Source organism: Antechinus flavipes, chromosome 2 (genome assembly GCF_016432865.1).
Source record: "Antechinus flavipes isolate AdamAnt ecotype Samford, QLD, Australia chromosome 2, AdamAnt_v2, whole genome shotgun sequence".
NCBI classification, from domain to species: Eukaryota; Metazoa; Chordata; class Mammalia; order Dasyuromorphia; family Dasyuridae; genus Antechinus; species Antechinus flavipes.
This window is the reverse complement of record NC_067399.1, coordinates 560,142,679-560,166,306: the sequence shown is the minus strand read 5'-3', so window position 1 is coordinate 560,166,306 and position 23,628 is coordinate 560,142,679. Positions and strand designations below refer to the sequence as shown.

At 32.6% G+C, this 23,628-nt stretch overlaps 1 protein-coding gene across 2 annotated transcripts in view; it reads left to right on the top strand.

Annotated features, from left to right (window-relative positions):
• MCTP2 (multiple C2 and transmembrane domain containing 2) overlaps nucleotides 1-23,628 on the top strand; it is a 210,084-nt gene that overhangs the window by 105,105 nt on the left and 81,351 nt on the right. For both annotated transcript variants that reach the window (XM_051981036.1, XM_051981037.1), the window contains exons 12-16: nucleotides 1,436-1,538; nucleotides 3,344-3,446; nucleotides 16,465-16,566; nucleotides 17,839-17,913; nucleotides 19,945-20,064. In XM_051981036.1, the coding sequence (XP_051836996.1) occupies nucleotides 1,436-1,538; nucleotides 3,344-3,446; nucleotides 16,465-16,566; nucleotides 17,839-17,913; nucleotides 19,945-20,064 (503 nt within the window). The remainder of the gene's footprint in view (nucleotides 1-1,435; nucleotides 1,539-3,343; nucleotides 3,447-16,464; nucleotides 16,567-17,838; nucleotides 17,914-19,944; nucleotides 20,065-23,628) is intronic.

Genomic DNA, 23,628 nt, shown 5'->3' with positions numbered 1-23,628 from the left:
GCCTCTGGAGGGTAAGCACTGACGCCCATAATGGTCTGACAAATTGTTAAATGGATGATGTAGTTTTGGTTGAAGAAGCAAATCACTAAGGTTTGGTACACCTGGGCACAAAACTGTGGAAGACTTGCTCTCTTGATAAAGATGGAAGCTGTTTTTCACATGGAAGAAAAACAAAGCAAAGCCTTTGCAGAAAGAGAACCCAGGTGAGAACTTGGATTAGTTATCTAATCATCTCAACCCCAGGTTTGAACCTGGTTATTGTGATTCTAAACAGCATTGGATTGAATAGTCTTTTCAGACATGGCCCATTTGCCATCTTCTAATCAACTGATCATTGACCCTAGTCCTGTATCTGTTTGTCTCCTTTCTCTTCCTCTGCTTTTTTATATGGGGTTTCTATGTATGTCAGTCACTTTATTGATGTGTAATACCTCAGAATTCTTAGTTATTAAATAAATTGGAGATAACGTAGAATTACTTGACTGTTTGGACCACTCAATGAACTCAGCATTAAACCTTGACCCCAAGTTCTCCTTAGCTATTTGTTGGAAAAACATCTATTGCCTTGCTCCTCATTAATTGATTTTTCTATATTCTGTGAAGTGCCTATAACAAATATAGGCTTACAAAATTAGACATTTTAGAAATGTTACATGAACTCATTGTGGAAGCAATTTTTTTCCTTAATAATCACTTGAGTCCAACTTGAATATAAGGAAAATTGCATCTCCCCTATCTTATTTTCAGGTTCTACTTTCATTGTTTTCAATCTAACAAGGCAAGTAAAAGGCAAGGGGATGCAACTAGGGAAAATTAGGGAGGAGCCAAGGACTTATCCTCTTTTCATTTTACCCATAAACAAAATGCAGAAATGAACTGTCACATAAATCCTAACCATATCCTACAATTAGCAAAAGCTGTCTGCTGTTCTTTCTAATTTTGTGTTTGTGAGCGTGTATTCATTCTTATAAAAATAAATACATCACCCATATCAAGATCCTCTACTAATACAGATCAAGTAGTGCAGTGATGTACCATTATCCCCAGGTTTTGCTTCCTGGCTCTCCTTTCTGGACACGCTCCATTCTTCCTTCATCCAAGTCACATAGGATTTGCCAGATCACTGGGATTACCTTTGTATGTTATAGTTCCCATATTTAGAGTGGGAAGACACTTTAGAGGACAAAGAATCCAATCTCATCATTTTACAAATAAAGAAATTTAGTCAGAGATTAAATGACTTGCCCAGGAGCTCCGAGGTAGGATTTGAAACAAGGCCTTTCCAAGTTTAACATTCTTTTACAACTCTTTGCCTCTGAAGCACTGACAAGTGATATTAGCATAATAATTGTTTCAGTTACCACTTACCTTTAATGTAATAAGGTCATCTCTTTGACTCTTAAGAATGTTGGTTTTTTTTTTTTTTTCTTTTCAGGAAAGAGTGATCCTTTTTGCTTATTAGAATTGGGAAATGACCGACTTCAGACACATACAGTGTACAAAAACCTCAATCCTGAATGGAACAAAGTTTTCACATTGTAAGTAAGTGACATTATCAGCAAAACTAATCAATCTTTTAGCTGTGAGTACTTTAATTTAATTGACCTATTAATAATACTGTTACTTTGTGAAGGTTGAGACAAGGCAATAGGATTTCTCTTTGTTGAGAGAAAAATCATCTTTTTTTCATTTAAAAAAATTTATATTTTCATTTTGATGAGGTGCGAGAATTGAGGATAAGAGATGCTCTCTGGTCAATGTCTGCAGATTCCTTGAAAAAGCATTCACAAACCCAAAGTCTGTGGCAAAAGGGGATTTATTTACACTAAGAAGATAGCTTGCTAGGAAGACAGCTTTCTTAGTGGGAAAGGACTCATTAGGACTATTGCAAAGGTGGGTTGACACTGAGAAGAAAATATATTCTTCAGTGGGCTAATTCCAGAAGGGCAAATAGCTCCTGATTAAGAACTTGGCAAAGGTGGATTAACAAACCCTTGTTTAATTCTGGTAAATGTGGGCCTGGGGCTGGGGAGCTCAAAAGGATGTCCAATATGCCCCAGGTCAAGATCTCCAATTGAATGAGATTACTTAACTGGGAGTTGGTTACTTAACTGGGGAAAGGTGTGCCCCTCCCAGGGGAGAGCTTGAGACCCTGAATCACCCTTCCCCCACAGATTAAAGGAGACATAGTTCACATCATTTTTCCCCCTCAAAAGATTTCAGTTTACATCAATTTTACTGTCTAGAATTAATGATGAAAATAAATTTTGAATTGTGTTGGTAAAGTAAGTAGATTGGTTGGCAAATTTCATAGATAAGTTTACAATTAAGCTTTTCTCTACCTAGAATAATTTTGGGATTAGAAAACCTAAAATATGTATCTGAAGTTCAAGGAACTGCTATTTAACACAAGAGGTGAACTCAAAATATCTTAAACTGCATAAAATTTCTGAAAACATGCCACCTATGAATTCTCATTGGTTTCAGATGATTCTTTTCATTTTAGGTAATCATAGAAACCCAACTCTTTGATTTTTTTTTTTGTCATACTTCTCAAACCTGACCCAAATAGTTAAGAAGCTTTATAGCCTCTAATTTACTAGTTTAGATTGGAAGCTGTAACACTTGGCAAGAAATTGAGTGCTTGTGGTGTTATAGTAAAATGGGGATCCATTCTGCTAAGAGACTGGTAATACAATAAACTTATAAAGGAAAGAATGAGGTTGAGTAGAAATTATGTAAACTATGCTAATAGCAGAGCATGAAGAATGCTATAGAAGTGGTTTCAACTTTGCTATTAAAACTAGCAAAACTCCAGGTGCCCCCAGCCATTTATTTTGGAATTGTACCCTAATCAATCTTTCACTGTAGTAGATTTCTGATCATAAGTCAATACAGTAAAATTTCTAGAATTGTTCATATCTTATGTTTCAACTCTGGGATACTTAATCTTTCAGTCAACTGTTGATTTAGAATAGTTTCACCAAAGTATAATTATTAAATACAATTTTTGTTGTATTTTGAAGTAACTCACCCTCACCCTTTTTAGTCTTGTCCCTAATCTTGTTTCTTTCACAACTCAGACTGAGTTCATGTACATGTAAAAGAATATCATAGAGGAAAAGTTGACTTTTATTTTTCATATGGATGTCTGAACCTCCTATGATGGAAGGTTTGGGAATATAGTTAGTTTGATTTAATTTTTGGAATTTAATTAAATGGTAGTTTTATACTCTAAGGAAATGCAGACTTAATTAGTGAAACAATTTTTTTTAAGATCTTCAAGGAACAGACTTCATTTGTGTGTGTTTGTATATAACACACTCTGTACTTCTTGTTCCAGTCCTATTAAAGATATCCATGATGTTTTGGAAGTGACAGTATTTGATGAAGATGGAGATAAGCCCCCTGATTTCCTTGGGAAAGTTGCCATCCCCTTGCTGTCTGTAAGTTATCATCACCGAAAAATATTGCTTCTTTCTACTTTGATGGGATTCAATGGATTAGAGTCATCTTTTTTTTTTTTTTCCTAGCTAAATTAAAAAGCTTGATGGGAAGATAAACAGAAATAGGATTATTTCTTGGGAAATATTTTAAGGAATTCTTGATATAAAAAGCCTGCTTTTTATCTGATATTTTTACTAGTTAAAATGTTTATAAATTGTCCATCATACAATGATAATTTCCATATTTTCAGGTGCCTGTATATGATTAATACTCACAGATGAATATTACAATTCCAAAATATTTTCATTATTTTCTTTCTCTCTGTCTGTACCTCCCTCTCTCCCCCTCTGCCGACTCTTTTACAGAGGAAAGATATGCACACATACATATGTACACACATATGTGTATAGATGGCTATAAATAGCTATAGATACACATAGATATATGCAGTGAGCTAGGAGAAAATACACACAGAAATACATTCATATGATATATGAGTGCATATACATATATGTATTTATTCATGAAACAGCATTTCATTGGAATGATCGATGGACTTTTATAGCAAAAAGACTTTTTATAGCAGTGACGTATTGATATATTAGAATTTGGAAGTAGCTCAGATTGTTTTAGTGAGGAAGTTTTAAATTTATCTTAATGAAAGCACTCAAAGGAGAAAAAAGATGACTATTGTCCTATCATGGTAACAGGAAAGGAACATGGAAAGAATGGGTACTAAATTCTTCCTAATTAATTTGATATACATGTCTTTTTATATTCCATGTATTCTTCTACATTGGTCATTTGTTGACCTTGTTAGTTTCTTGACCAATTGGACTATAAATAGCTATTCTTCCTCCTCTTCAGGCCCTGTAACATATATTTATATATTTATATTCTTCCCCAAGGTATACATTTTATTAAAGCCCTTACTAATTTATTGGATGGGGAGTCTATTTTTTAAATGATTCTTTTGTTAACATGAAGTGCCATTTGATATTTACAGGAAAGAGGGAGGATTGGTAGACCTCTCAACATCTTTTATACTGTTTTTGATCACTTTGCTAATTTTTCCCCAAGTCCTAATATCCCTGATGTTACTGAAAGAGAGTGGCTGGAGCATCTGCTCTCCTGTAGAATCTGTTCTTGCCAAATGTTCAATATGATTATCATCAGGGAATGTAAGCTATTGAGGAAAGACCTTAATTTGAATTTTTCTTTTTCTTTTTTTTTTTTAAATTAGGATATTGTCAGTTATTCCTTAAAGGATTTATGTAATAAAAGGATATGAGTTTTGGTGAAATTTGCATGCTATTCAGTTAGTTTGAGGAAAAAGAGTTCTCCAATCTAGTCTCTTTCTTTTTTTTTTATCTATTGATCTTTCTAATTAATTCCTTTATGTTTATATTTATACATTTATATCTTCTTTTATACATATCTTATTTGCATCTTTATCTTCTTAGGTCATCCCAAGTTAGCATCCTTAATTTCCCTCTTGCTTATAACGTTATTGCTTACTTGGATTTTTAAAATATGCAATCAGGTGATTTATTTTTACCTTTAACCTGTACTTTCCAGTTGCTAAAAAGTGAGTACTAAGGAAATAACCTTCTAGATTGCTTAAATACTTCTCTCTTTCCTTCTCACCCCAAATACTTGATACCTTTAGTATTTCTGGAATCAGAAATCATCTACACATCTATTACCTTCATAAAATGTCCTGATACTTTACAACTTACCTAGTATTTTCTTTCATGTGTTTACTAAAAAAACAATTTAAAGTACATCCTCTAAGGTCCTTTGCGGGATATAACACATAACTCATTTATTTAAGACACTGATGTAATAATTCTTATTATCCATCAGGTATGCCTCCCTACATTTAGAGTATGTTTTTATTAGAAATATGATCTCTGCTATTTACTCTGTATCCTTGCCTTTGCTATCACTTGGCATAAGTGACCTGATATTTTATTAGTGTCAGTCGAGTGAGTCAGTGATAGTGGTATACTCTTTTCACTTTACTTCTAGACTAACTTTTCACCACTTTATTGTCCTCTCCCTTTAAGATTCACTTTGTCTTTATCACCCAATCCAACTTCTTGTCACAGACTCTTTGTCATATCCTTTCTAAAGGAATTCAGCAACTTACTATTGATCTTTCTGCTCTGGCCTTTCCCAATCTGGACCTTGTGGTTGAATAGCTCAACATGAAGCAATGGCTATTCTTGAACCCCTTACTTCCATGTCCTAATATCAGTCATGCATTACTGAAGTCTGGGATTTCTCCCTTTTGTTCTTTCTCATGTGCTGCTGAACACTTATAATCTAAGTCAAGCAACTATGCTAATAGAGTCCACCACAAATTTATTTTACCTGATCTCATTTGGGACCTCACTATTGCAAGGCAGTATGTTTATTCTTTCTCAATCTATTCTAACACTCCACAACAGTTCTTCCAAGTTATTCTGTTATCTTCAGAATCCCTATGCCACCTCTTCCTCTCTATACTGAAAAAATGGAAGTCATCCAGTATATGAGCTTCCTCTTCTCTCCACATCTCAAAAAAAAAAAAAAAAAAAAGTCATTCCCTAGTCTTTCATTTGATTTAGAATGAGATGATTATGTAGATTCTCCTTGTCAAAGAGATTCCTATATCTGCACCTTTGATTTCATCCCCTCTCTTTTCTTGTAGTTTTCTCTCTCAATCATTCTACTAACTTTCAATATTAATTTACACACCATTTTCTTCTCTGCTACAGATTTCCTTTGAACCTGCCATTTCCTCCCTTTATAGCTCCTCCTATTTCCTTTCTCCTTTTCACAACCACAGTCTCAGAAAGGGTTGCCTATCTATATTCATTATTTTTATTTTCTTACCTTTTTACTCCCTTTTAAATCTCTTGTAATTCACTTTCCTATCCCACCACTTGATTGACAATAACACTAGCTACTAACAATGATTCATTGCATAACTCTGTAAAATTTCATAGCACTTTAGATATCTTAACTCTTGTGAGGTAGATGTTATTATTATCTCTATTTTATTGAAGAGAAAACTGGATCTGCAGAGGTTAAATGAATTCACCAGGCTCTCAAGGTCTTCCTCACTCCTAGCCCCATCCACCTACTTGTCTCTCTCCAAGGTTATCTCTACTGGTCTTATCATAAGTATTCTAAAACTCAATACTTACTCTGTTTTCTCTACAATATCTGTCTTCAAAGGTTCCATTTTTTTGTTGAAGGTATCACTTTCTTTTCAATGAACCAAGTTAAAAAACTTTTAATTATCCTTGATTTGCCCCTTTCCTCATGTCTAAGGAATGGTAATTGTTTTAAATTTAAATTCTATATCTGTTTATTTGTTTCTTCTTTATTCACCCATCTTTTACCCTATTGTAGGCTTTCATTATTTCCTATCTGTTTCGGTAGTCTCCTAATCAGTATTTTAAGATTGTTCCTAAATATTAGGATAAGTTTTGGTTACACTTTTGACTTCAGACACTACCTCATCATTAACTTTAAAATGCTCACTGGATCACTCTGAGAGAGTGCTTTCACTAACTTTGCAGAGTGACTTTAACTCACTATCTACCCATGAAATAAGGATTCTCATAACATCAGATAACACCTATGGGAAATTCTGAGTTTATAAAGGTAGGAAATCACAAAGTATGGAAGGGTATCTGTCAATGTAACTTAAATGTGAAAGGAATCCTCATATGCAAAACATTAGTTGTTATAGTACAGAAATTTCATTGTCTAATAATATTGTTGTTTGCAACTAAAACAACAATAACAACTTCTTTTCAATGAGAAATGTGATATTTTGGTTAAATATTTTAACTAGTATACTTCCAGGTACTGAATGTGAACATTTAAAGCCTGTACATTTAAGCGTAACATAATTATTTCAAACTTCTGTTTTGGTCTGTTTTCTTGCTCTAGATTCTTGATACTACTTTATAGAATATATAATTATAAAATTGTTGCAGTTTATTCTTTCAAACAGTTTAGTATTCCACATGCTGAAAATGTATCTCTACCCATTATTCTACCTAGAAGAGCCCTGATCCCGTTGTTCTAGCTTAATTTTACATTGTGCAGTTAATAAAATTTCATAAAAGTTATTGATGAAGCCTGATAATAATGAAAAAAGTCTTAAATGATTTCACTAAAGCATCTAGGGAACCTAGCCTTTATTATTTACACAATAAGAAGGATGAAATAATTAGATTTTACCCACTTATTTTATCAGTTTATCAATATATGTACAATACAAGAGTATGCCCATAGAGCAAATACTGTGATACCATGTTCCACCACAATTCATTTGCCTGGATTGTGAATATTAAAATATCATCAAATGTCTAGGTGAATTTCCTAAAATAGTATAAGATCAAAAGTCATGAGAAATTGAAATCTCCTTAAGTAGTTTCAGGCTAATCTTCCTTAGACATGAACATTTCTCTACGCTGATCTGACATGCTTAGTTATGCACCTTAGTAAAACAAAACAGACATAATTTAACACTTACCTGAAAGAAGTTAAAAGTCATATTGCATGCTTGTGTAACCAGTGATCAGTGTAATAAAAGTAGAAAACTGAGTTGGTGAATTTACTGATATATTGGCTATTTGCAGCTGCTTCTTGGAAGTTATAGCTTCTTTAAAATCAGTTTTAGTGACTTCTACAAAAGATCTTGAGTTATTTTTTCCCCTCCCATTAAAATTTGCTTTGTGTTTATTTTTTATATATCTGTGTGGATATATCAATTTACTAGTTATTTCCTTCCAGTCTAATATAAATAAAATTGTTCAGAGTAGAGACTTCCATTTGTATTCCCAGCATCTAGTATAGTGCCTATAGTAGATGTTTAATAAATCTTGTTGAATTCAATTCAAACAAAATTAGATTTCTTGATGAAAATATGCATTAATAACTCTAGAATAATTAGACAAACTAGTAACCAAATCATAAGCTATGCTCTTTCTATAAAACTAAGAAAAGCAATTTGTATTTGTGTGTCTGTTTTAAATAAAAATTCTAAAATTTTAAGGGGCAGTCAACATATTAAATTTGGAACATATTCTTTGGTCTTAACTTAAAATGGTAATATTTTAATAAAGTATCCTTAGACTATTAAAGAGTCTCATGTAAGGTAATTGAATGAGTCCACTTTAGTTTTATTAAAAACCAATATATTGCTGCCTAGTTCTTCATTTGGTATACTGGACTCTGTTCAATTAGAAAATTAAAAAAAAAATTACTTGATTTTTTAAAAGGAATCTAACATAATTATGGCTTTCAATTTTGCTTTACAATTTTGTAAAGCATGTAGATATGAGAATTTAAAATATCATGATCACATAAGTTAATATAATAGATATCAAAATTATAATTTAAGAATACATAAAAATGTTACCTCCATTTCCTCATCACTAAGTCACTTTTTAATCTATAACAATCTGTTTTCTGACTTCAACTTATTTACCTGAAATTATTTTCTTCATGGTTATAATTATCTTTTTTTTTACTGCTAAATACTCATCCAATCCTCATCCTGCTTTTTCCTCTTTGTCCTCTCTACTCTTTTAAAATCTGTTGACAACATTCTTCTCCTGGATATTTTCTTCTCTTTTTATTTCCAGAATCTTATTTTAGTTTTCTTGATACTTTTCTAACCATTGCTTTCCAGCCTCCTTTGCTGCATAATTATCTATGATCATATACTACCTATGGGTTAACTTCTAGGTTCTGTTGTGAACCCTTTTCTGTCTCTGCTCCAGAGTAAACAATTTGGATAACTTTATTTTATTATGATTGGTTATATTCTTAAATGTTTTGTTTTATGTGTTTTTAAACATTATTTTTGAGAAGATATTTATAGGTTTCACCACATTGCTATAGGGACCACAACATAAAAAAGGTTAAGAACCCCTACTTTAGACTCTTTTGTTTTTGATAATACCATTAGTTCACATGGATTCAATTATCTTTATGTGAATGACTACTAAATCTATATATTCAGCAATAATCTTTTTTTCTCTGGAACTGGAGGCCTTCACTGTTGTGTGTCTGCTGGACTACTTAAATATCTTATCATCATCCCAAAATCAACTTTTCAAAACTACAAATCATAATCTTCTTCCTTCAAAATGTTTCTCTTCGTAAATTCCTTATTTCTATGGAAGGTACCCGACGATGCTATTATTAAGGTTTCCCTTTCTGACTCATCCCCAATATCTAGTCCAGTGTGAAGGCTTGGCAGTTTTTTTTTTTAAATCATATTTCTTGCATTTCTTCCTTTGACCTCTCCCCATTTATATAACCATTGTGCTAATTCAGGCCCGGATTACTTGCTTATTAAATCATAGCAGTCACCTATTAATTGAGATCCTTGTTTCTAGATTCTCTTTCTAATATCTATTCTAGACAATTTCCAAGCAACAACATGATGCTGACTCCCCTGCATAAAAATTTTCAGTGATTCCCTAAAGTTCTTAGGATAAAACACAAACTCTTCAATCCAGCCTTTAAAGTATTACATAATCTGTTTCCCAACTATCTTTCAATTTTACTTTATATTATTCTTCTTTATCCATAAATCAACAGGCCTTTATAGAGCATCTACTATGTTCCAGGTACTATACTGGGTACTGATGATAGAACTAATATAAATTAAGCAATATTTTAGACCACATTTCAATTAAAATGACCTACTAGCTGTTCAGTAGACTCCACATGTCATCTTGCTTGAATGTCTTTGGACAGGTTTGATCCATTGTTGGAATGTACTTCTTCCTCACCTCTATCACTTGGATCACTAGCTTCCCTCAAGGATCAGCCTAGGGAGTCACTTCTAGGAAGAGGCTTTTCCTGATCTCCCCAAGTATTATAACTCTCTCCTTCCTTAAATTATCTTATATTAAACAGTTTACCAAATATTAAGCTTCTAACCCCAGGAGAATATAAGCTCTTTGTCAGCAGAGACAGTTTTATTTGGCCATTTCCTCTCTGAGAAGTAGCACGATGGTCATCATTTAGCAAGTACTTGCTGACTTGAATTATAAAACAATATGATGGAAATACATTTTTTCAATCTATAATTTTTAGACAGAAATAACTGAAATAGAGGGAGTTTTATATGCCACAAGATTCTTAGATATGGTGACAGAGCCAAAATAATCAGAAAATAGGACAACAAATTCCCCACCAAAACGCCTACAAACAAATCTAAAATATATACTATACTGAACCATGATGGTGAGATCCAAGAAAAAATTAATTAAACATCTCATAGCAAAAACAAGTGACCTGGAAAACAGATTGAGGAGGGAAAAAATTAAAAGTCATTGGACTATATGAAAATCATGACAAAAAATAAGTCTAGATATAATATATTTTTTAAAAATCTTAAAAGAAAACTAGTTAGGAGGCATCTAAGTGGCACAGTGGATAGAGCACCAGCCCTGAAGTCTAGAGGACCTGAGTTCAAATCTGGTCTCAGACACTTAACATGTCCTAGCTATATGACCTTGGGCAAGTCACTTAACCCCAATTGCCTCAGCAAAAGAAAGAAAGAAAGAAGAAAGGAAGGAAGGAAGGAAAGAGAGGGAGAGGAAGGAAAGAAGGAAGGAAGGAAAGAAAACAGCTTATATCTTTTAGAGCTAAAAAAAATAAAAATAAAGATCTACTGGGTCACTTCCTGAAAGAAATAACAAAATGAGCATTCCCTGAAACATCTTAGTTGAAATTCAGAATTTCTAGGTTAAAAAAAAAAAAATTCACACACACATTCATATATAGTAGCATCAAGAAAGAAGTCCCAATCAGAATTGCACATGATTTAGCAGCCAGTACTATAAAAGAACAGAGAACTTGGAATGTGCTATTCCAGAAAACAAAGAAAATAGGCTTAAAATCAGTAAAAATTATTCAGCAAAAATGAAAATAATCCTACAGTGACAAAAAAAGATCTTTGGTTCAATATAGAATTATCTTAAAAAGATCTTTGGTTCAATATAGAACTACCTTAAAAAAGGTTTATAGAAACCTTCATATTAAAATACAAGAATAAGAGAAATGTAAACAATAACAAAGTACTCAACAAGGATAAACACCTTACATTATCATATAGGAAAATGGTACATGTGTCTCCTCTGATTCCTATCATCATCAGGAGTCATAAAGGAATTCTAATTATGCATAATTATTATTTTATGATGATCTAAAAATAACAATGGAAAGGGAGGAGAAGAGTATTATACAAGGTAGGGAAGGGAAAGGGAAAGTAATGAAGGTTGTGGAAAGTTATTTCACATAATTGAAGTGTCCAGGTAGATTTATACAAACAAGGAATAAGCAGTTGGAGCATTAACTAATACTTTAACCTCACTCACATACTCACATATGAATTGATCTAAGAAGGAAAGTATATATATATATACATATATATATATATGTATATACACACACACACACACACACACACACACACACACACACATATTCAGATTGGATACAGAATTCATTCATCAGGGAAACAGGAAAAAGGCAGGGAGGAAGAAAGAGAAAAATAGAGAATAGATAAATTAAGAGAAATTAGTCCTAAGCAAAGCTTTAATGAGGTACAGAAAAAAATATAGTGTGTTTTTTTTGGAGGCAAAGAATTATAATCTGAGGAAGAATGGATACCCATTAATTGGGAAATGGATGAAATAAATTACAAATTGTATAGAATATTGTACTATAAGAAATAATGAATGGAAGAGTTTCAGAGAAATCTCAAAAGACTTGATGAGCTGATGCAGAATAAACAGTATTAGGGAAAAAAACAATTTATTCAATAACAGTATTATAAAAATAAACAACTTTGAAAGACTTAGGAATTCTGATTAGTGTAACTATCACCCAGGATTTGAGAGAACTAATGATGAAACATCCCACTCACTTCCTCATATAGAAGTGAGAGTGCAAAAAGAGACACAAACACATATGTATATACATATGTATGTAAGTACATACTTATGTTTATATTTGTGTTTGTTTTTTTCTTTCAAATATAACCAATGCTAAAATTTGTTTTGTATGACTGTACATATTTATAACAGAGATTTAGGGTTTTTTTTTTTTTTTTCTCATTTGAGGGAAGGAGAAAATGGGAGGGAAAGAAGTATAGTTTTGCTGGTTGGAGATAACTTTGGGATAAAAAATTATTTTAATATTGACTAATAAAAATGTTCCAGTTTCTCCCAAAGGTATATACTTGTACATTAATGTTTATTTGCTAAGTCAAATTTATTTATGGACTTATATTGAATTATGGGGATTAACCATTGTTATTGAAGTAGCTGTTGAAGTAACAGAATTCAGCATAGAGAGCTGGCTTTATAGTCAGAACAATCTGCATTTAGATCTAACCTTTGACACAGTACAAATCTGGGTCAGTCATTTAAACTCTCATTGTCCCCATGAAGCTCTCTGAAAGTATAAAATACTGAGAAGGTGATCTGTCTTGGAATAGGTACTTGGTCTCTCCTTGTAAGTCTCCTGCATGGATAAAATCATGAGTCTGCCACAAAAATTAAATTGACATCTTTTAAAAATTCACATTTTCAGTATATCAGCAATTACACTCCATCATTAAGATAGAATCATTTAAATTTTGCATTAGAAGGAATGCAAAGAAAAATACTATTTTGCCAGAGATTCAAGGGTAAAAAACCAAGGCTTTGCTATGAACAAGTTTGTTGATCTGTGAATCCATCACATTCCATGGGCATCTGTGGGGATAGTAACTAGCTGTGCCTATTATAACAGTTTCAGTTAATTAGGTTTATAGAGTAATTTTTCTAGAATTGCTTGTACCTAATAAACATCCATGCTTTAAATGTGCATTTGCATTTCCAATTAAATATTTACCCAAGTTCCACTTGTGGTTTTAAGTTTGGAGGTTTGCATACTCTAATAGATAGACTTTCTCCATCATAATTTTGGAGGATAACAATTCTGCCCTTGATATAAATGCAACAACACATAGTCAGATATAAAAAAAAAAAGCAACACGATGATGGCCTTATTAACATTTCTTACTTATCATATATTTTCTTTCCTCTGTCATTGAAAAGAATTCTGATTTTTGTGTTAGAATTTGACTAAGCTACCAATTGAGATCTGATTCATTTTCTTCTTTACATTGTTTGCTTTATAACCTCTTTTCATTGCATTCAACAGGATGGTAACTTTCTACTATGCACCAGCTAGAATAAACTAGGTTATCATAGTATTGTTACATTGAACTATTTTCTTTTCTCTTTTGCATTCAATAAAAGTTGCCAGATAAAATAATGTTACTTTATTTCTGATTATTCTCTTTTTTACATGAAGGTCAAACAACTGAGAAATTAATATGAATCTTTGTTGTTATATTGAATTATAATTGCATATCTTTCAAACATAAGCCAAGTTGATAATTTTATTCCTTGATATTAATTCTGATTATTTTCTCCATTGAATCAGGTAGTGATGGTTTTCATTAATGCAATTCTAAATGGAGAATAATGATAACTTTTAGTGTGGAAGAAGTGTTCAGATAAGAAAAAAAAAGTGTTTTCCATGTCTTTGAATACCAATCTTTTGTCTAGTGACCTACATGACTTTTTTTACTTTTTTAATACAAATTAATGAATATGTGTGTATTGTATATAATGTACATGAATGTATATTATATATATATATATGTATGTATTCACATATACAATATATGGTCATTATGAATATGTATGTAGCAAACATGTATATACATGAAAACTATTTTATGTCATGGAATCACAAAATCTTAAAGCTTAAATAGGATTATCTAGGCTGGTATAATCATTTTTCATGCAAAGAACCTGAGATCCAAGAGAATAAGTAAGATATTCCAAGTTATATAATTAGTGGGAGAGAGAGGTCTTGAAAATCCAATTGTCAATCACTTTAAACTTCATTGGGTTGTTATAGAATCCTATGAAATAACTCTTTTACCTTGGAAAAGCTCATTTTTAAAAGTTTCTTTTCAGATAGTTTCCAGAAAACTAGAAAAAGTTGCATATATTTGTTGTCATCAGAAAATTGAGAGAATTTTAGCTTAAAGATCCAATAACCGTCAATAAAAGGGTTTTAGCCACAATAAATATACATTATTAGAGTATTTATCTCTTGGCTTTAAAATTCTTTTTTAGTATTTGTATTTAATACATAGAATTGACAAATCTATGAACTCATTGATTTCTTTCTCAAACCCCTGCCCTCTTCTGTATAAAAGCAAGAATACAAGAATTATTAGCTATAATGAACCAGTTTTTTTTTCCCCTAGAGTTGAAAGTTCATCAGAGAAAGAGTAAAAGAAAATGTTTTAAGTATTTTATTGGCTATTGTTTTGCTATTTGAATGAATAAATGCAAAAAGTATTTCAAAATTATTCTTATAAGACTGTGACAATAACAATTCCCAAGGCAATTTGGCAGCATTCTGGTCATTTATGCTTTCTAGTTAAAAAGGGAAAAAAAAAATAGGAGTTGTTAGGATCACAAATAGTGGAACATTTGTCTATTAATTCATTAAAGGGCCAGGTTTTGGCTTTTCAACTTAAACTTGACAATCACACATTGATGCACAGATTCAGTCAGAAAAAAGCGGCACTTAGGAAATAAGAAACTACTCTTCCTGATTTGTCATTTTTTTTTTCATTAAGACCTTTTATCCCTAAGATTGTCATGGTTGACCCCACCTAGATCTTCAAAACTAATGGGAATTGTCAGGCAAAAGTGATATAACTATAGGTTAAATTAGAGCAAAGATAGGTCATTTTCAAGTTGGCATGTTGTTATGCTATTTTTTTTTTCAGAATTGAAATATCCCATGTTCAATTAACTGAGATTGTGGATAAAAACTAGAAACTGAGATTCCTGTTTGGATATTGTTCAGGAAGGATACCAATACTACATGGACACTTCTTCCTCTTAGCCACTGCCTAGGGAAACTATCTTTCTACTTAAAAGGCTCTGTAATCCAAGGGAGGTGGGTGACTTTGGGAAGAAATGTGACCTCTCCCTTATAATGTGAAATTGTTGTTTCCCATAGTGACTTATTTAACTCATTTCCACCACTGTTTATATGAATGCTTGTGCTAAATTCATGCAATGACAGCAATAGTCATTTAAAATATGGTTGAAATTTCATGCCCTCAAATTTCCCCTGTTATCTTTAATCTTTGATCATTACAATCCCAAATGGAGCGTTTGGTTAGTTGTAGCTTTATGCTGTTACCATCTAGAATTAACTGGTCTGCTTCCTAAAAAGCCAAATGTTTAATCAATACATATACTACTGTGTATAATAAAAAACATTGCTGCCATCAAATTTGAAGAGCGAAGGCCTTTAACTTGAGCCAAATAGTTTCCAAAATGGTAAGGGAGATGTTTTTCATAGATGTCTAATGTACTGGGGCCAACAGGCAGATTAGTGCATGGAACTGATTTTACATACTGGCAGGAAGAAGCTATCAGAGGGATTTGTTTATTTTGAATGTTTATCAGGACATAGTGCATTTTGAACATGTCCTGCACCTCACTTTTAGCTGTGTTGATTTATTTATTTAATTTAGATTGTCCCCCAGCTAACAGCAAACATGATCTTTTTAATAAACCAAAATTTTGGTGACCTTTTGGATCTTTGTAAGAGAAGTTCCCATTTTGAATTGCTAATAAAGTATATGGATTGTTTTCCATCAACACATTGGCTTTCAGGGCAGAATTTTCAAATTAGTTATTATCATGGTGTGTTCCACAAACTGCATCACTGTGAAAATAAAAGTTGGATTATAATAGGTTTAATCTGAAGTTTAATATTTGTTCCTTTGGTGGTCATTTTGTATTCTAGGCTTTGAAGAGATGAAACTCATTGGGTAGCCATTTAAAACCCTGCTGAGAGATTGCTCATCAATATATATTTTTTATTTTTTATTCATGATAGATTAGAGATGGGCAGCAAAGTTGCTATGTACTGAAGAATAAAGATTTAGAACAAGCTTCAAAAGGAGTTATTTATTTGGAGATGGATGTCATATATAATCCGGTAAGTCTAAATGGAGCTTCTCTTTCATGATTCTCTATAACCAATCCATTGAATTCCTTGACATCCACCTGCCAATAGGGCATTGACCCTTAGACACTAAAATTAAACATAAATCACTCTAGGCCAGATTATATCTAAAAGGAAGGGTGACCATTTTCCTTTGATCTTAAAGTTCAAGTGTCTTTAACAAAAGAAACTGAAAGCTATTTTGCTTACTTTCTTGTTTGCTATATGTAAAGAGAGAGTACCCAATTGTTAAAGTCTGTCATCTTTGGCTTCAGAATAAAAGCTATTAGGTTATAGTAACAACATATCTCATGCTAACTTATATTCAGTTTACTTAGATAATTCTCTCAATTAATATGTTCAGGGAAGCAACAAAGTAAGTTTTACTCATGTGGCAAGTGATATACTTTAACAACCGACATCCATATTTCTTTAGTCACATATATGCTCTTAATTCAAAAGATAGGTCAAGAAAATTCACATGGTTACCCTATATAGAACTTTTTAGATTGTAAGTCACTGTTATTTACTTCTCTTTTCTAATTCCTGTACTCCCTAAAATAATCCTAAATGTGTATATATCAATATATTCTATTACAAAGGACAATAAGAAATTGCCAGCTTCCTTTTTTTCTCTATAGTATAGACCAGCTCTGAGCACTTCTGCCTTAATAGTAAATAGTCATAAACAGAAAAACTATGAAGAATTCATTTTGAAAGTTAATTTAATCAGCCTGAAACTAAGTATTTTCTTATGAAAGCATCAATAATTCAATTTCATATCATTCAAACATGTGAAATATAGTATAAGGAAAGAACCTAGAATTCAAAACTCATTTGCTTCCTACACTAAAAATCAGGAACTGACTTTAGCTATTTGCTGTTGATAGAAGTTGTGAGGGCAATTGGATAATTGATGAATGCAACTTTGCAGGAATTTAAAACTTCCCACTTATTTAGGAAAGTGAAGTTGATGGTCTTATTATTATTTGAGTTCCAACTTGTACTGTTCAAAGTTCAATTCAAGTCCATTGAAGTACTTATAGAACAGTAATAATATTTTAATTTCTTCTCAGGCCTTAGTCTCATCCTTTTAAGTCCCTGACTCATTGGTGCTCTCTGTTAAAAACAAAACAAAGCAAAACACAAAAACAACCTCCCCCTCAAACTCCATGAATATCAGAATATATTAATTTCCTTTTTTTTTTACTTGCCTGGTGAAAAAGAAGTCAATGCAAAAGCCTCCATTTCAAATTTTTTTTTAAGGTAAAAGCAAGCATCAGGACCTTTATGCCCAGAGAAAAGCGCTTTGTAGAAGATAGCCGCAAACTTTCCAAAAAGGTAGGTAATGTCTGCCTGTTTATTTGTGTACTCAGTCATTATTAGAGAAGATAATTTGGTGATGGTATTTTTTAAATTAACCTTATAGACAACTTCAGTGAGAAATGAAGGAGGAAGATAACCAAGGTATAAGGGGAGCAGAGAGGAAAGAACTGGAATGAGAGAGAAAAGAATGAGAAGGGAAAAAAAAAAAAAAAAAAAAAAAAACTATTGAATGAAGTAGAAGTAATCAAATCATGACTTTGATTCTTTCTTCTCTCTCTGATTCTCTGTGTCTGTCTGTCTGTGTCTCTTCTTATCATTTAAGGAATACAGCTTTCTTGATTTATGAATCACCTGCATTAATGTTTTCACTGCTTGTTTTATTCAAGTCTCTTATTGATGGTTCTTTAAAATTAATAAGCTTTTATGACCATGATGGCAATAACTAAATGAGTGGTATAGAAGAAGATATGTTGCAAAGGGTCAGTCATTGGTTCTTCAATATGATCTTCACCCATGGCATCCCTGATTATTTTAAGTTTGACTACAGAGTTAAATGTTATAACTTTCTGTGCTCTTTTGATCAAAATACCTTTCCTCTGCCTGATGCACTTAGTTCCTTTGTCATCATTTCAAAGAAAAGTGAAGATAAAGTCATGCTAAAGGAAATACCACATTTTTACTATGACCTTTGCATTCTTTTAAAGAGTCCCTCCCTGTCCTATTCACAGATAATTCAGTATTTTATTCTGTACCTATTGTCCCTCTTCAGTAGTATAACAAAGAACAAAGTGTCCCTTTTTAAAGTGTTTATTACTTCCACCATTTCCTGTGTAGGGAACAGCTGTGGATTACATAAAATAGTTAAAAATATCCACAATGGTATCTTATCATACTTCAGATTTTTAAAAAGTCATTAAAAAAATTCTGTATGTCTCATAAAATTAACCAACATTTTATTTAGACCACCATAATATTGTCATATTTTTCTCAAGTAACCTGTGATTTTTTTTTAATATTTCATTGTTCTTACTCTACTTACTTGAATACCAAAACTGTGTAGTAAGTAAGTTAATTTCTTGGTTTGCAAATGAAATGAAAATCAATGACCTAGGGATGAACCTTGTTTTGTTACTTGCTGGGTAGCCTAAGGCAAGTCCTTTTAACTATATGAGCTTTTCCTTATTCAACTTTAAAATAAAGTAGTTTGGTTAGATAATTTTTTAAAGATTGATTCTAGTTCTCAGATTCTTTAATTCTATGATCAGTTTTGTCATATTTAAAATATTTCTTTTTGCAACACACTAAAACTCATTCAGAAGATAAGTGACAATTTCTAATGGGTGGATTTCAAAAGGTCACAGGAACAGAAATCATATGGAATATGTCCGATAGACCATGAGAGTTAGAAAAGATTTTTAAGTCATTTCATTCAACCCCCTAGTTCTACAGAGACAGAAATTGAGGTCAAGATAAGTTCTGTGGATGTGCACAATAAATTACAGTTTACTAGATGCTAGATCTTTTTTTGTTGTTGTTTAAATTAAGTAGGCATCCTCTTTTTTTGTTTCAATGAGCCATTGATAATTTGTTAAGATCCAACACTTGGGCTAGAATTCTGCATTCTTTTGCTTTTTCCTTGGTCAGATCTTTTTAACTACCATGAAATTTTATTATAGACATTGTTTCTTACCCGTAGTAGCAGACAGAAAACTCAAGAACATTTCATAATAAAGCTGTTTTTCCGCTATGACATCCTTAAAAACAAAGAAAAATCATTTCCTGTGATTTTATCATCTGGAAAAAAAAATTGCTTTATACCAAACAATAAAGAAACATGAATTTCTTCTTCAGATGAATCCTTTACTTTTTTCAACCTGTGGATTATGATCTGAAATAAAGTTTCAGATGAAATCTCAGGATTCTTTTTTTTTTTAATTAGTTAAAAAAAACAGAAAATATGCAAAATATATAACAAAATATCCTATTATAGATTTGAAGGATTTGCATTCAACTCATTCTTTTTGTTTTCTCCTTATACTTTATCAGATTTTATCAAGGGATGTTGATCGTGTGAAAAAAATTACTATGGCAATATGGAATACAGTACAGTTTCTTAAAAGTTGTTTCCAGTGGGAATCTACATTGAGGAGTATAATAGCATTTGTGGTAAGTGGCTCTTTTCATGGTAAAGTAAGCTGGAGAAACTGAGTCAAGATAGAGATTAGAGAGTATTTAATAATTTATTAAATGGGAGAGATTTACTGGGACCAAATGGATCCATGAATTGGTCCCAGGGCTGAATGAGCCTATGGTCTCCAAGAATCCAGCAAACAATGTGAGTTCTCAATGACCTATATACACATGGCTCAGACTTAGGGAATAGATTGAGGCAGGGGCGAAATCAGGGTGCTGAGAGCGGAATGGGACTCTGACAGGGTGGGGTGAGCCTCCAGGGAGGGATGACATAATAGGGGGAGGCACCCTGAAGATGGGGTGAGGCATCTTGCTAAGATGGTATCTGACATTCTGATAGCTTGGGATGGGGAGAGGCATTCTGATATTCTAAAACGTAAGATCTTTCATGCTTATCAAATAGTCTGATAAAGAGGGAGGGAAGGTTTTGTAGGACTGAGCTTTTAGCTGGTAATTATAAATTGAAGTAGAGAAACTGAGTCAGGAGTGGGTCAGGATAATTAGGGAAACTGAGTCAGGACAATAAAAGAGAACTGTGGCATAACAGCTAAAGAGAACTTTTTATTCTAAGTATCAAAAGCAAGTTTAACAGGGCTTGACTTATTTGTGATTTTTTTCTACCTATAGCAATGCTCGATACCATCATTATTTGTGATTTACTTATAGCAATGCTCAATACTATCATTATTGAAACCATTCATATACTCAAATTGGAATTGCCAAGGTTTATAAAAAAATTAAATTGTTAAAAATCTATAGGTTCTATGAGATTTTTTCAGTTCTCATGCTACTTGATTTGAGAACCTTTTCCTAGATACTCTTTCCTTTTTTGGCATCTATGACTTTCTCCTGGTTCTCTTCCATCTGGGTAACTGCTCTTTCTCAGTATCATTTGCTGGATCATAGGACCATGGATTTAGAGTTGGACAAGAGACCTCACAGATCATTTAATCTAACCTTTCCACTTTATAAATTGAAAAACTGAGATTCCCCTTCTCCCCCCAAAAAAAGTTTGAGTGAGTTGCCTAAGAAGAGATTTAATTGAACTGATGTCATTTGAATCCAAATCCAATATGTTTTTCCTTTCTAATGCACTATACTCTTACCCACTGATTTTGGACATTCTCTAAGATTCTTCTCTGCTTTTCTTCTTTCCTTAGGGTCTCTTTTGGTGAAATTAACCCATTTCAATTCAATTTTCATTTCTAGTCAATTCATTTCTAAATATTTATATATCCTTTTCTATGGATATATATTAACAAATATGGATATATTTCAGTTATATAAATATCTCTATAATCTATGTATGTTGATAAATACATCTTTAGAAAGATATATAATATAAATAGTTATATTTCTCTACAGTTATATGTATAGAGATCTCTCTCTGATGACATAGGTATAAAAAGAGTAACATGTCTCTATATAAAATATATAAATAGATGAAAGATGGATGATAGAGAAAAGATAGATATTTGGTAATTATCAAGTAGAGATGAAAATTATCTGTCTCTATTGATAGAGATAAATGATATATGCAGATATAAATATATAATTTCTAATCTCTTTCCTGAACTTTAGTCTTTCATCTCTAAGTAATGGATATTTTTTTTCCCCTGGATATAACGTTAGCATTTGTATTCATTATGTCCAAAATGGAACTCATTATTTTCCCCTTTCCAATTTTTCGATTTTGTTTGAAACCATCATCATTCTTTTCATAAACTTGGAATCATTCTTGACTCTTCTCTTTCCTTGATATATCCTTTCATATCCATTGTATAGTTTATCTCCATAATATTTATCTTGAATTATTTCCTGTTTCTCCATTCATAAGGTTCCTACACGACTTTGAGCCTTAGTCAAATCTCATTTAAACTTAGACAATTCCCAGTTGGGGTCCTCTTACGATATGGGAGCCACCTGCCAGTGGCTGTGGAGGTCTATCTCAGACCTGTAGAATGGATCTCTTCATGTGAAAGGATGATGATGACACAAGGAGACTGAGAGGCAGTTGCTATTCTCTGACCTGTCAGCTGAGAGGCAGTTGAGTTGTCTGATCTCTCTCCTCTTCCCTCTCCCTCCAATTTATTTCATTCCCAGTCCACAAGCAACATCTGTGTCAGTAAAGGCTGTTTTGCAACTCTTGAAGATGTTATGATTCACAGCTGTGAAGGCTCTCAGAAAATTGACCTGCCCCTTCAACTAGGCATGGTTCTTAACAATTCCCCATTTTTTGTTTTATGGCTATTTCCCCCACACACAGCATGGTCAGTAAGTTTGTGCATTTGCTTTTATCTGAGTTTGCACACTGAGGAATGAAAAAAGCACTATCACCTCTGGATAGTTGTAGAGTAAAATACTATAGCAGGTATTGATCTTGTGAGATGTCATGGAGGCAAACTTTCAAATGGAGAAGAGGACTATAGTCAGAACAGACATTTAAGTCTCTCAGCAGTCTCCCAGCTCAGTCCTTTGATGTGTTGGCCCATTTAATCACCCCAGACTAAAAAAGTCTTACCATATCTCTTCTCCCTTTTTTCCCCATGGATTACTGAAGGAACTCTGGGTTGATCCTATTCACAAACAGCTCTTGGACGCTGCTGCTTCTTTGTTTCTTGTATTAGACCTCACATTTGGGCACTAGGTTCCCTCTAGTTTTATACCTCCTTTTGTCTGTTCTCCACATAGATGCACATGGATGCCAAATCAATATTCATAAAGGACAGGTCTGATCATATCACTTCCCTTCTCTGTAATCTTCTGGGGATCTCTATTGTCTTTAGAATGAAATACAAACTCCTATTTTTAGCATTGATAACCCTTCAAATTTGAGTGCTGTCTACCTTTTCATAATTGTATGTATTCTACATTCCAGCTGAGCTTGCCTTCAGAATTCATTATATCCCATCCAAATTTCCCTACCTTTGCATTGACTTTGTCTTTGCCTAAAATGCAGTTCTTGCTTCTTGTCGTTACAAAATTCTAATTTCCTTCAAACCTCCATGGTGAATTTTCCTGATCCCACTTGTTTGCTCTTTCCCTTTTCTCACATTATTTTCATTTTATTTATCTGTATGCATATTGTACACACACACACAGAGATACATGCACACATACCAAACAACCAAAAACAAAAACAAAACAAAACAAAAAACCCATATAAGACTCTGAATAATAGTGACTATTTTGTTTTCCTCTTCCTTGGATGCTCAGTGACTAGACATAGTGAGTAGACAATAAATGCCTGTTGAATTGAATGGTACCACAAAAACAATATATTAGGCAAAGCAGCATTATTTACTGTTAGGGAGACAATCAGTAATAATACTAATTTTTTCTGGAGATTTGATTCTATTTGGGATTACTTTATTGTTGACTAATTCCAACTCATTTGGATACTATCCACTTGTGTGACATAGCAAAAGAAAGGGCTAAGCTTCAAGTCAGGAAGATATGGATACAAATTCTACACCACTTTTAACATTGGTGACAATATACATATTTAGTCCCTCTGAGTCTTGATTTCCTCCTCTA